Raw genomic sequence first — 12,641 nt, 5'->3', positions numbered from 1 at the left:
CTCACAGGCTCTGGTCTGTAACAGCCTCCGCCCCCCACACCTGCTTTGTCTCCCAGGCGCTCGGCGTGATCCGCTACAAGGATGCGTGCCTCATCGCCTGCCCCGCAGCTCAGCTGGGCTGGGTCGATTCGCACATGATCTTGGGGCCCCCCTGGGCGGGGTGCACTCCCGGCACCTTCACCCGTGCCCTCGAGCAGGCGGAGGCCGGCTGCGTTAGCGGGAACGCCCGTCAGGGAGACAGCTATTCAGCCCAGCACGTGTGGATGCCTGGCTGGTTCTTGGCTGAGGCTGCAAGGTGTGGGGGGGGGGGGGGGCTGCTGCCTCGTGCGCGTGCTCCACGTTTGTCATGACCGAGGGGGTGTTCCTGGCATCTAGAGGGCGGTGGCCAGGAATGCTGCTAAATGTCCTGCGATGTCCAGGACAGCCTGTACCAGAGAATGACTGGCCCCGATGTCCCTAAGGTGGGAAAACCCTGGTCAAGTTCAAGTCTTTTGCCCTTTGGAGACCGATGGTACAAGCAGGAGGCTCTGCGCCCATTTCATGCCATAAAAGACCCTACCAATCTTGAAAATGAAAACAGCTCAGGAGGGCTTATGAGAACATTTACTTGAACACGTAAAACTGAGGAAGCCCTTGGCATAAAAACAGGGCCTCTGAAGTTCTAGGAATTTTTGTGAACCGAATGAACTGGCCCATTTCCCTAGAGCCTGACAGGCAGTCTTCCTTGCCCCGGAACCTCCAAGGGTGACCTGAATGGACTGTGTCTAGTGCCCATGATGTGCTCAGATGCTACTAGAACTTACTGCTCCCTCTGCCTAGAATGCCGCCTCACCACTTAAAAAACTTACCGTAACATTGCACCTACTAGAAACAATTCGGTTATACAGACGTGCACGAAACCCCAGACCAAAGGACCCAGAGGCTCATGCGACCGTAACAAATCTACCGGCCAGGCTTTATGTTAGAAGGCAGCCAGTTAGGTTTGAGGGGAACCCACTTCCCGTTCTCTACCCTCAGGCAGGCAGGCTGGCCGTAAGCTTCCCATTCTTAGTGGTACCCCAAATCACTGAGGATGGGGGGTAGGGGGACACATAGATTGGCCTGGGTTGTATGCTGCATCAGTTAGATTTACTTTAGTTGTGGGGCACCTGGCTGGCTCAGTCAGTGGAGCATGCGACTCCTGACCTCAGGGTCATGAGTTCGAGCCCCATGTTGGGTGTGTAGAGATTATAAATAAACTAAAAAAACCCAAATCAAACCAAAACAAACAGTGGCACACACAAGATAACTTAGTCTCCCCCCACATAAAGTAGTCCAGTACTGGGGCGCCTGGGTGGCTCAGTCCATTGAGCGTCTGACTCTTGATCCCAGCTCAGGTCTGGATCTCAGGGTCGTAAGTTCAAGCCCCATATCGGGCTTCTACGCTGGATGTGGAGCCTACTTAAAAAAAAAAAAAAAAAAGTCCAGGGGTGCCTGGGTGCTCAGTTGGTTAAGCATCTGACTCTTGATTTCGGCTCATGTCATGACCTCAGGGTCGTGGGGTTGAACTCTGCGTCGGGCTCTGCGCTCAGCCCGGAGCGTACTCGTCCCTTCCCCTCTGCTCCTCCCTCTGCTCGCACCCTCTCTCTGAAATAAATAAATAAAAAAAATCTTAAAAAAAAAAAAAAAAAAGTCCAGCGCTGCTGATACCCGGTTCCACGGTCATCAGGGAACCAGGCTCCCATCCACCGCAGAGGACCGCATCCCGCCCCACGTGTGGCAATGGCACTGCCAGGGCTCCAGCCTGCACCTCCAAATTCCAGTTCTGGGCACACAGTGGCACTCAAGGATATGCCCCGAGTCAATACAAAAGGGCCCAACTCGAATCACAAATGACAAAGACGCAGGACATGTCCTCATGCACTACAGCGTCGTTCCTACAGTGTGGCCATGACGTGAAGCCGCAGGTCTAGCCGCAAGGGCAGTTCTCCGAGGTTACCTAGCCAAGGCCAGGCCAGCACTGAGGCCGAAGGTCCAAAGAAATCCAGTAACAAACCGCACTTGTGTGTAAACATTTATTGTTCAGCTCATCTCACCACTGAGGCACCGACCACCCACCACGGCTGCTTTGTGCTGTGGACGGACGTGTCCCCGAGGCTCCCGGCTACCAGTCTGTGTCCACCAGGCTCCAGAGATAGTCGCTGATGAACTTCTTGGAGAGCTGGGTGCTGTCCAGGTGGATGGGCTGGGCGACGCTGGGGCCGTGATGGACTGAGGGCACAGATGTAAGGAAGCCTGACACACACAGTGCCCCCCCAACCGCGGGACCCCAGGAGCAAAGGATACTGCCTCTGAAAAAATTGTATGATGATATTTAGAGACCAAACGAGATTTCTGTGAACAAAATTTAAATTCTGATAATGTACTATCTTTTTAAAAAATTGTGGTGAAATACATGTAAAATATACCACTTTAACCAGTTTTTAAGTGTAGAGCTCAGTGGCATTAAGTACATGCACGGGGTTGTGCAACCACCCTCGCCATCAGTCTCCAGAACTTTCCATCTTCCCGAACTGGAACATGGACTCCCCTCCCCCTCTCCCCAGCCCCTGCCATCTACTTCCTGTCTCTGTGGCTTTGACTCCTCTAGGGACCCCTCCTGTTCGTGGAATGAGACAGCAGTTCACTTTTTGTGTCTGGCTGATTTCACCTATCATGTCCTCCAGGTACATCCATGTTCTAGCATGTGCCAGAACGCCCTCCCTTTGTAAGGCGGAGTATGACTTTAAGGCATGGATACGCCACAGCGTGCTCACCCAGCAGTTTGCCGAGACATCACTGGGTTGCTCCCACCTTTCGGCCGTTGGGACCAACACAGTCATGAACACAGGTGTACAAATATCCGTTCGAGTCCCTGCTTTCCATTTGTTTGTGTTTATGCCCAGAAGCGGGACTGCGGGGTCGTCTGGGGATTCGGGGGACCTGCCGGACTGCTGCCCACAGCGGCTCAGCACCTCACATCGCACCAGGCTCCACTTTCTCCACAAAGGATACTGCCTTTGACCATCCCCGGCTCACTCTCGTAGTCCCACTCAATTTTACTAATTCGGTGATAAAGTTGAGCCACATACCTGAACGAGAACACAAAAAAACAAGATGAAGAGAGAGAAAAGAAAGTCACTCCCGCAGAGACTCCAACTCAGCTGCGGGACCGCGCCCAACACCTGCCACGCCACCCCACGCGCGCTGGAGGGACCTACACGGCCGAGGGGATGGTGACAGTCGTGTCTTCGTCAACTTCCCTCTCCTGTCTCTCCAGACTGGCCTCGATCTCCTTGAGCTCCTCCAGCTCTCGGGTGAGCTGAGTACAGCAGGCAGTTAAGGTCACCTCGCTCTGGAGGGGGGCTGCCCGCGCGAACCCCAGCCGCGGGGGGGCCCAGGGCCCCCGGCTCCAAGCCCGGTGCCTAGCGTCCACGAGCTGGCGTCTCCGGGGTGAGCCCGAGGCCCCGCCGCCACACACACACGGAAGGATATAGGAGGCTGGCCTTCAGACGGGTGTCCTCCTCGCCGGCCTTCCGAAGCTCGGCTTTGAGCTGCTGCAACTCGACACCCCCCTGGTGCGCCCGCTCCTTCGCATCAAGAAGGCTCTGGGCCACTTCTTCCTCCATGGCCAGAACCTCTGGGGGAGGGGGGGTGGAGAGGAGAGAAGGTGGAAGCCCTTCAAAGCAGTTTCTCCAGGGTCTGCCCTTGCCCCAGAAGAGCCCGAGGACAAAGGGTAGGGGGTTCATGCACCTGAGGTCTCGGCCACTCCTCACTTCCCTGTCTACGGCTCCCCAACCTGCGATCCTATTTCCAAAAGCCCACCACTCAGTTCCACCCGGACCTTGCAACAGTGCTTCCATTTCACCAAAACACATTTGAATCCGCCAAAAAAAACGAACGAATGCATGAATAAAAAAATCAATCAACCAACCAACCAACCAATCAATCCAGTCCTTCTTTGCACACCTGGTCTTAACTTACAATGTCACGGTCAACCTTGTTGCCCAAGCAAGAAGCTTGGCCCTCACTTCCCACATCCCATTAGTGATCCAGGTCTGGCCAGTCCCCTCCTCCTGGCCAGCGGCAATCCCCTCACAGGTCCCTCCAGGACCACCGAAACAGCCTCCCCCTCGCTCCCTGTTTGCCAGTCCCTTCTGCTCTCTGCCTCCAGTGTGGCTGTCTTAGAGACCAAATGTAAAGTCACTCCCTGGCTCAAAGACCACGCATGGCTGCCTAGTGTCTCCCCGATAAGGTCCAGGTCCCTCTGAGCACCTTCAACTTCCCCGACAGCCTTTCTCCCTGCTTTTCAGCCCACCATGTACTCTTCCCTCTGCTCTGGCCACAAAAACACCTCATCATTCTTCAAACAAGCCTCATTTTTCACAGGCCTGGGCCTCCACCTGCCTGTCCTCTGTGGGATGCCACTGTGCTCCTGCCCATTGCGTACTCCTGGACTCAGCCTTCAAGACCTCCTGGGCAGTGCACAACTCGGGCAGCCGGACACTCTCCTCTCCCTCCTAGGGCACGGCCATGCTTCCATGACAGCCCCTCCAGCACTGAATGATTCACTCCTCCTCCTTCTCCCTCCAATCAGGCATTGCATCTTACATTCACCGTAGATCGCCAGCACCTACTCAGAATAAACATGCTTTGAACAAAACATCCAGAAAGATCAAAAACACCCTAACAAGGTTACCATGTTTCTTCCCAGAGAGCTGGAGAAACCCGCCAACTCAGAGAAGACACAGATGGAAATGTTTCCCAAAGGGCTGGCGTTTAAGTGTTTACAAACTTACATTAAGTTAATTTTTCATCAAAATAGTACATGTATATGGCTGTGAAAACTTAAAAACACACAGGAACACCCCCCTCCCCAAGCCTCTCCAACCCTCTGAAGCAGCCACTTTCAACTCATCACTGTTTTCTCTGGCATTGACCTTCACATTTCTAAATAATTTGCTTATGCTGCTATTTCTTGATTTGTCTGTTTTAAACAGTGCCTGCTGATTTCCTGTTAGGATAGCTGAGGGACTGGCTCTCTTCTGCAGCCTTCCTGCCCCTTCTCCCCTCACCCTCCCCACAGACAACCGAGTCACCTTGGATTCTTCCCTGGGAGTGCCCTCCTCCCTCACAAGCCTCTGAGGGAGGTGGCTTAACCCCTGCCCCCATGGAGAGGTGAAGGACAGAAGCCCCAAGATGTTCAGTGACTTGTCCACAGGCACTTAGCTCTGAGGCCTGGATCTGAACTGGATCCCAGAGTACCAGCTCCCTGGTACACCGACTCTTGTCTCGCCAGCCCCAACTCCATCCGTTGGGCTAAAACCCAGGCAATCTGGGTGATGCCATCTGCTCCCCAAACCATCAATGGAGGGGGAGCGAATGCAGTGGGGAGGAGAGAGAAGAGAGAAAAAAGAGAGAGGAGGAGGAGAGAAGGGGAAGACTGACTGGGGCATGCACCACACTTAGAACAACCTCCAAACACCTCCTGGGGGGCTCACTGCCGGCAGGGTCTGGCTGTGGCTGACCTCACCTGCACCACTTTCTCCGGGGTCTCTAAGTTCACTCTCACCTCAGGACCTTCGCATTTGCAGTCACCTCTGCCAGGAACATGCTTCCCCCAAGCCATCCCCTGCCTAGCTCCTAGGTCATTTCAGTCTCAACCTAAACAGTATCTCCGCATAAAACGTAACTGTAAAAAGGCATTTAAAAAAAAAACAAAACAAAACCCTGGGGGCGCCTGGGTGGCTCAGTTGTTAAGCGTCTGCCTTCGGCTCAGGTCATGATCTCAGGGTCCTGGGATGGAGCCCCGCATCGGGCTCCCTGCTCTGCGGGAAGCCTGCTTCTCTCACTCCCACTCCCCTGCTTGTGTTCCTGCTCTCGCTCTCTCTCTCTGTCAAATGAATAAATAAAAACTTTAAAAAAAAACCCAACCAACCCTGGCACCGAAACCACTGTGGAAAACTGGATGACAATTTCTCAAAAAGTTAAATATCAAATTACCATGCGATCTAGCAATTCCACTTGTGGGAAAATACAAAAAAAGATTTGAAAGCAGGGACCCAAAGAGATATTTGCATACCCATGTTCATGGCAGCATTATTCACAATAGCCGGGGGCTGGAAGCTACCAACTGTCCATCAGTGGATGAACGGACAAACAAAATGAGGTATGTCCATACACTGGAATATTATTCAGCCCTAAAAATAAAGGAAATTCTGACACGTTACAACGTGGATCAATCTTCAAAACATTCTGCTAAGCGAAATTAGGCAGAGAGAAAGTATAAAAAATAATAATAAAAAGAAAATAAGCCAGACACAAAATTCCAGGATTCCACTTTATATGAGGTCCCTAGAATAGTCAAATTCATAGAGACAGGAAGTAGAATGGTGGGTGCCAGGGGCTGGAAGGAAGGGAAATGGGGAGTCAGCGTTTAATTAGTACAGTTTCAGCTGGGGATAATGAAAATGTTCTGGAGACGGACGGTGGGGATGGCTGCACACTGATGTGAATGTGCTTATTGCCAGTGAACTGGACACTTAAAAATGGCTAAGTGCTATCAGTGGTCCCATTTCATAGATGAGGACACTGAGGCTTGAGAGGGCAACCACTGGACTGGGGCCGCAGGGCTCATGAGTTACCTGAAATCCAGGTCGCAGGCTGGGCGAGCCCCTCTCACCTGTGGGAGAGGCTTGATCTAGCCCTCTCTGTAGCATATTAAGGTATTAGCAAAGCTTTTCCCCTTTAGCTTTAAGAGTCTTACATTTGAAGGTGTCTTCGATTCCACGTAAATGGTATTATCTATCCACTGTCCTCTCCATGTAAAGCAGGGGGCACCTTACCAGCACCGATTTATTTAATCCTCACCATAGCCCTGGCTCCCTCCCAAGCCTCCTTGGGTTTCTGCTAAAACATCATCTTTTCAGAAGGCTTTTGCTGACTTGCCCCAAAACATCACCACTCCCTCCTATACAACCCAGTTTTTCTCCTTAGCCCGTCACCTCCTGACTTACCCATTTTCCTTGTTTATCCTCTGACTTCCCCCGCTAGCATTAACTACCCTCTATCGGTCTGTTTTGTTCTCTGCTTCTAACCCAGGGCTGGCACACGGCAGGTGCTCAATAAAATAGCTGAACAACCTCAATAAGTGGGGATGCTGGGATTAAAACCCAGAGCTTTGACTCCTGAGCCCCACTTCGGACCCTGAGTCCCCCAGCTCCTGCTCACGGAACGCTCAAAATTGGGCCAGACCCTGCGAGCTCCTATATTCACCCACTAACTCCCTGGGAGGTGGCTGCCATCCTGAAGCCCATTTCACGGGCGGGGAAACTGAGGCTCAGAGGAGGCAGTGTCTACGGGAGAACAGGGCAGGGATGGGGGCGCCCAGGAGGGAGGGTTTTGAGGCGGACCTTCTGCCCCCTGCCATCACGCGGCCCCGGGTCCCGGCCGCCCCCGGCCCCAGCCCTGACCTCGCAGCCGTTGCTCGGCGCTGTCTTGCGTCTCCAGCAGCCGCTCCACCACCTGTTCGTGGCGTCCCAGCAGCCGCCGTTGCTGCGCCTCCGCGCGGTTGGCGCCCAGCAGGCTCACCAGCCCCTGGCTCACTTCTTCCATGTCGCGGAAGGCAGCCATGACTACGCCAGGACCATTCCCGCGCAGGTTTAACTGCCCGCAGGGCCCGCCCCCTTCCCGAAGAGGCCCGTTTCCATTGGCTTGATCCTCCGTCAGTCATCAGAGAATGGGCGGGAGGTAGCTTCAGGTCTGGCCTAGTGCGCCTGCGCCAGCTCGTCAGTCTCCGGCAATGACCAATCGGCGCAGGGAGGGAGGTGGTGCGTGTGCCTGCGGGAGTCCTGCATGATGCGCCTGCGCAGGCTGGAAAGCGTCTGGCAGATCCTGAAGCTGTTTGTGTCCTTGGCAGTAGGCAGCCCGCTGCGTCCAGGGCGGGGTTCTAGGGGCGAAGCCTTGGACTGCATCTCGTGGAGCTGACCTTATATAGAGTGTGCGTGGGGTCCTCACAATCAACGTAATAAATACATAAATTCCATAAGAGGCTGCATAGCAAAATAGAGTCCGCAACCAGATTCATGGGGTTCGAATCCCACTTACTAGCTTTGTTACCCTGGGCAAATGACTTCACCTCCCTGTACCTCCCTTTCCTCCTCAGTAAAATGGGGGTCATAATAGTACCTACTTAGGGGTTGGCGTGAGGATTAAGTGAGGACGGTCCTGGGTATTCAGTGAGCACAATATTAAAGCGTTAAATAAAACCTACATAGAACACTAACAGGTTGGGCACCCAGCCTCACTGGCACCAAACACCATGCTGTGTGAAGGGTTATAGTAGAGAAAAGAAAAGCTGCCCATTTACGCGACAAATTTCTCAAACTGAGGTAAAGAAATCAATTCAGCAGGTCACAAGCAGCGTTTTCTACAAAATACAATGGGGGAAAAAATCAGTGCATTGTGTACAGAACGTTAAGTATTGGTTTGGGGAACTCCAAAATCTGCATTTGTGTACTGGGTGTGACAGATTATATTTTCAAAAAATAGCTACGGAAATAGTTCCAACCTTGACACTCCCTATCAAGAGGCAGACTCATCCTCCTTTTGAACTTCAGCAGGACTCTGCAACAAATAAAATGTAGCAGAAAGGGTACTATGAATTACAAGCCTCCAGCCTCGGTCAGAAACTAGCATGCAGCTTCTGCCTGGTGCTAGCTTGTGCCCTCCCTTGCTCTCTTGCCCTCTCTCAGTTTTGGGATACTTTTTCTCAGAGCCCAGCTGCCATGTTGTGAGGAACCCAAGGGGATGATGTAAAGAGTCTCCCAGGTGAGGTCACAGCAGGAGTGAGTGAGTGAGTGAGTGAGTGAGTGAGTGAGTGAGTGAGTGAGTGAGCCTGGAAATTATTTCAGCCCCCAGCCTTGGAGCCATTCCAGCGGACACCAAGAGGAGCAGAGACGAGCTGTCCTCACCAAACTGCCGAAACTGTAGATCTCTGAGCAAGATCAATGCCATTGTTCAAAGGCAGTAAATTTGGGAATAATTTGTTATGCAACCGTAACACCTGGACTGCTGGGTCACAGGTGTAATTTCCATCTTACTGTAGGTCACACAAAAAACACGGAAGGCCCCTGCTTTAGTGGCAAGACCTCACAATAAGCAAGGAAACAAACGAACAAGATCATTTTAGTGAGGAAACTGTGCTTTGAAGGCACTCCAGCAGGGTCTAGGATAGCGTCAATGGAGTTGGGGGGCAGGGAAGGAAGCGACTTTAGGCTATGTGGCCAGGGACAGGGACGGACTCCCTGAGCAGGGGACATATGAACCATGAACCGGGATCTGAGTGATAAAAAGATGTTGGGAAACCAGCGCCAGGCAGAAGAAAGAGCCTGTGCAAAGGACAATAAAGTGGGGAAATTTTTAGTTTGTTTAGGGAATACTGAGGAGGTCCAAGTGGCTGGAGAGGAGGAGGGAGAGGGTTTCCAGGGGTCCTGAAACTTTATTCCGGTATAACAGGAAGCATTGGAAGGCACTGAGTAGAGGAGAGCTATGGAGTGGACTGGCTTCCAGATCTTGCAGAGTCTAGAGAATTTTGGGGCTGGGCTGGATATGCAGAATGAGGAAAAGGAAGAAGTTGCTTCCTGGGTGTTTGACCCAAACACCTGGATGGGTGGTGCTGCTTGTGGCCAAGAGGGAGAGGAACAGGCATGGAGATAAGAATGGAGGGCCCCCTCAGGGCCCCATGAAGTGAAAGGTTTAGGGAAGTTCTTAGTAGCTGGGGCATGGCCACATGGAACTATCGAGAAGGTGGTTGCTTGGCTGTGAGTCTGTAGAGACGCTTAGGCTGGGAATAAAAGTCAGTTGTCACAGATGCACCTGAGACCAGATGCCACCACCCTGGAAGAGAATAAGGAGGAGGAGGCCCAAGGACCAAGCACTGAGACCCTCTGACTGTAGAAATTGTGGAAAAGAGGAAAAGCCGGCAGAACACAGAAGGCACAGCCAGGGAGGAAGGAGAGAAGCTACCACAGAGAAGTCAGGAAATGTGGTTTTGATTGATCATCAGGACTCTGACAGGTCCCCGACCGCATGCCTGGGGCCACCTTCTTCCTCAGAGCTTACTTTATTTTTTTTAGGTTTTATTTATTTAAGTCATCTCTACACCCAATGTGGGGCTTGAACTCATGACCCTAAGATCAGCAGTTGCATGCTTCTCCGACTGAGGCAGCCAGGCACCCCCAGAGCTTACTTTCATTTCTTTTTTTTAAGATTTTATTTATTTATTTGACAGAGAGAGAGACAGTGAGAGAGGGAACACAAGCAGGGGGAGTGGGAGAGGGGAGGGCTGGGCGGGGAGCCTGACGTGGGGCTCGATCCCAGGACCCTGAGATCATGACCTGAGCCAAAGGCAGACGCTTAACGACTGAGCCACCCAGGTGCCCCCAGAGCTTACTTTCAAGAGACAGTTTTTGTGACGACCCCAAGGGCTGTTTTTATATTTTTACAGTGGTCATGGAGATGGGAACACCCTTAGGACTGATAGATGGATTTAGTCTTATCCAAGTCACAGATCTCTTTGAAATCTGATCAAAGCAGTGACACGGGCTCTTTCTTGAAAAACGCATGCCACATCCATACACATTTGGATTTTGTGCATATTTGGGGTTTAGGACCCCAAAAGGCCATCCCTAGATTTTTAGGTTGATGAAGCTCTCCAGCCTTGTCTCCTCGGGTAGCTAGCATTCTTGCTGAAACATCAGTGTGTGGGTGTGGAGTTGGGTCCCCGGAGGCAGCACTCAGGGCAAGCAACACTCACCTCCTGTTGGCTGAGCATTTATGCTGATTGCTGTGTCACTCTCAGCTGTGTGACCTTTGGTGGCAGGGGCTCATATTCTCTGTGTCTAAAGGTGGTGGATTACTTAACAATGCAGAGTGAAATAATGAGGAGATAAGAAGTCAGGGGTTCAGTTTCTGGTTCTGCAGATTACCTGTGACCTTGGCAAACTCGGAACCTTTCTAAACCACGGGCTAATGATAGCTCTCTCTTATCAGCTGGGGTGGGCTGGTCATGAGATAAGCCATTTGGGATTGCACAACCATAGCCGGATAGATATAAATGCTCCTGTCAAAAAAGGTCACTCACCTCCCTTCCAAAAAACAAAGCAAGAGCCACCTCACAACCATTAGGATGAGGACTATTAAAAAAAAAAGGTATTGGCAGGGGCCTGGGGGGTGGAGAAATTGGAACCCTTGTGCATTGTGGGTAGGGATGTAAATGGCGCAGCCACTGTGGAAAATCAGTATGGCGGTTGCTCACAAAATTAAAAATGGAATAATCCAGCACTTTCACTTCTAGGTATATAGCCCCAAAATTGAAAGCGAGGATTTGGAGATATTTCTAGACCCGACATGATTTACAATAGCCAAAAAGGTGGAAGCAACACAAGTGTCCACTGATGGATGGTTGAACAAAATGTGGCGTATCCATATGAAAGGATGTTATTCGGTCTTAAAAATTCTGACAGATGTGTCGTGGATGAACCTTGAGGACATTGTGCTAACTGAAGTAAGCCGGTCACAAAAAGACAACCACTGCACGATTGTACTTATTTGAAGTCCCTCCAGTAGTTAAAGCCATACAGGCAAAAAGTGGACCAACAGTAGCCAGGTGGGGTGGGGGCGGGGGCGGTGAGAGTCAGTGTTTAATGGGCACAGTTTCAGTTTGGGAAGAGGAAAGAGATGGATGGTGGGGATGGTTACACAACAGTGTGAATATGCTTCATGCCACTGAACTGGACACGTAAAAATGGCTTCGATGGGGGGCGCCTGGGTGGCTCAGTCGGTTAAGCATCTGCCTTCAGCTCAAGTCATGATCTCAGGGTCCTGGGATCGAGCCCCGCATCTGGCTTCCAGCTTGGCGGGGAGCCTGCTTCTCCCTCTCTCTGACCTCCCCCTGCTTGTGCTCTCTCTCTCTCAAATCGATAAATAAAATCTTTTTTTTTTAAAGATTTTATTTATTTATTTGAGAGAGAGAGAATGAGAGAGAGAGAACACATGAGAGGGGATAGGGTCAGAGGACGAAGCAGACTCCCTGCCGAGTAGGGAGCCCGATGCGGGACTCGATGCGGGACTCGATTCCGGGACTCCAGGATCATGACCTGAGCCGAAGGCAGTCGCTTAACCAACTGAGCCACCCAGGCGCCCTGGATAAATAAAATCTTAAAAAAAAATGGCTTCAATGGGGGGCGTGCCTGGCTGTCTCAGTCTATGGAGCATGCGACTCTTGACCTCAGGGTTGTGAGTTCGAGCCCCACATTGGGTGTAGGGGTTACTTAAAAAAATAGGGGCACCTGGGTGGCTCAGTCGTTAGGCGTCTGCCTTCGGTTCAGGTCATGATCTCAGGGTCCTGGGATTGAGCCCCGCATTGGGCTCCCTGCTCAGCAGGGAGCCTGCTTCTCCCTCTCCCACTCCCCCTGCTTGTGTTCCCTCTCTCACTGTCTCTTTCTCTGTCAAATAAATAAATAAAATCTTTAAAAAAAATAAAAAAATAAAATCTTTAAAAAATGGCTTACATGGTAAGTGTCATGAATATTTTACCACAACTAAAAATAAAAATACACGTA

General features: G+C 51.6%; 1 protein-coding gene across 1 annotated transcript; it reads right to left on the bottom strand.

Moving 5' to 3' along the window:
- Window positions 1-2,040: 2,040 nt before the first annotated feature.
- SPC24 (SPC24 component of NDC80 kinetochore complex) lies at window positions 2,041-7,786 on the bottom strand. The gene is made up of 5 exons (XM_034996424.1): window positions 7,491-7,786; window positions 3,514-3,658; window positions 3,240-3,344; window positions 3,034-3,110; window positions 2,041-2,250 (listed from the first exon to the last, which is right to left on the bottom strand). The coding sequence occupies exons 1-5, from the start codon at window positions 7,648-7,650 to the stop codon at window positions 2,144-2,146; spliced, it is 594 nt and encodes a 197-aa protein (XP_034852315.1). The 5' UTR covers window positions 7,651-7,786; the 3' UTR covers window positions 2,041-2,143.
- Between the last annotated feature and the right edge of the window lie 4,855 nt (window positions 7,787-12,641).

Source organism: Mirounga leonina, unplaced genomic scaffold (genome assembly GCF_011800145.1).
Source record: "Mirounga leonina isolate KUSES-001 unplaced genomic scaffold, KU_Mleo_1.0 Mir_94, whole genome shotgun sequence".
Taxonomy (NCBI): Eukaryota; Metazoa; Chordata; class Mammalia; order Carnivora; family Phocidae; genus Mirounga; species Mirounga leonina.
This window is presented reverse-complemented; position numbering and strand designations above follow the sequence as displayed.

What these genes read in the sequence shown, in the direction of transcription:
- SPC24 (XM_034996424.1), bottom strand. Translation starts at nt 7,650, where the DNA reads ATGGCTGCCTTCCGCGACATGGAAGAAGTGAGCCAGGGGCTGGTGAGC. An exon ending in CGTCTGAAGGCCAGCCTCCT is followed by an intron (nt 3,345 to 3,513) that starts ATATCCTTCCGT and finishes TGCCTGCTGTAC; the next exon opens with TCAGCTCACCCGAGAGCTGG. An exon ending in GCCGGGGATGGTCAAAGGCA is followed by an intron (nt 2,251 to 3,033) that starts GTATCCTTTGTG and finishes CTGTGCCCTCAG; the next exon opens with TCCATCACGGCCCCAGCGTC.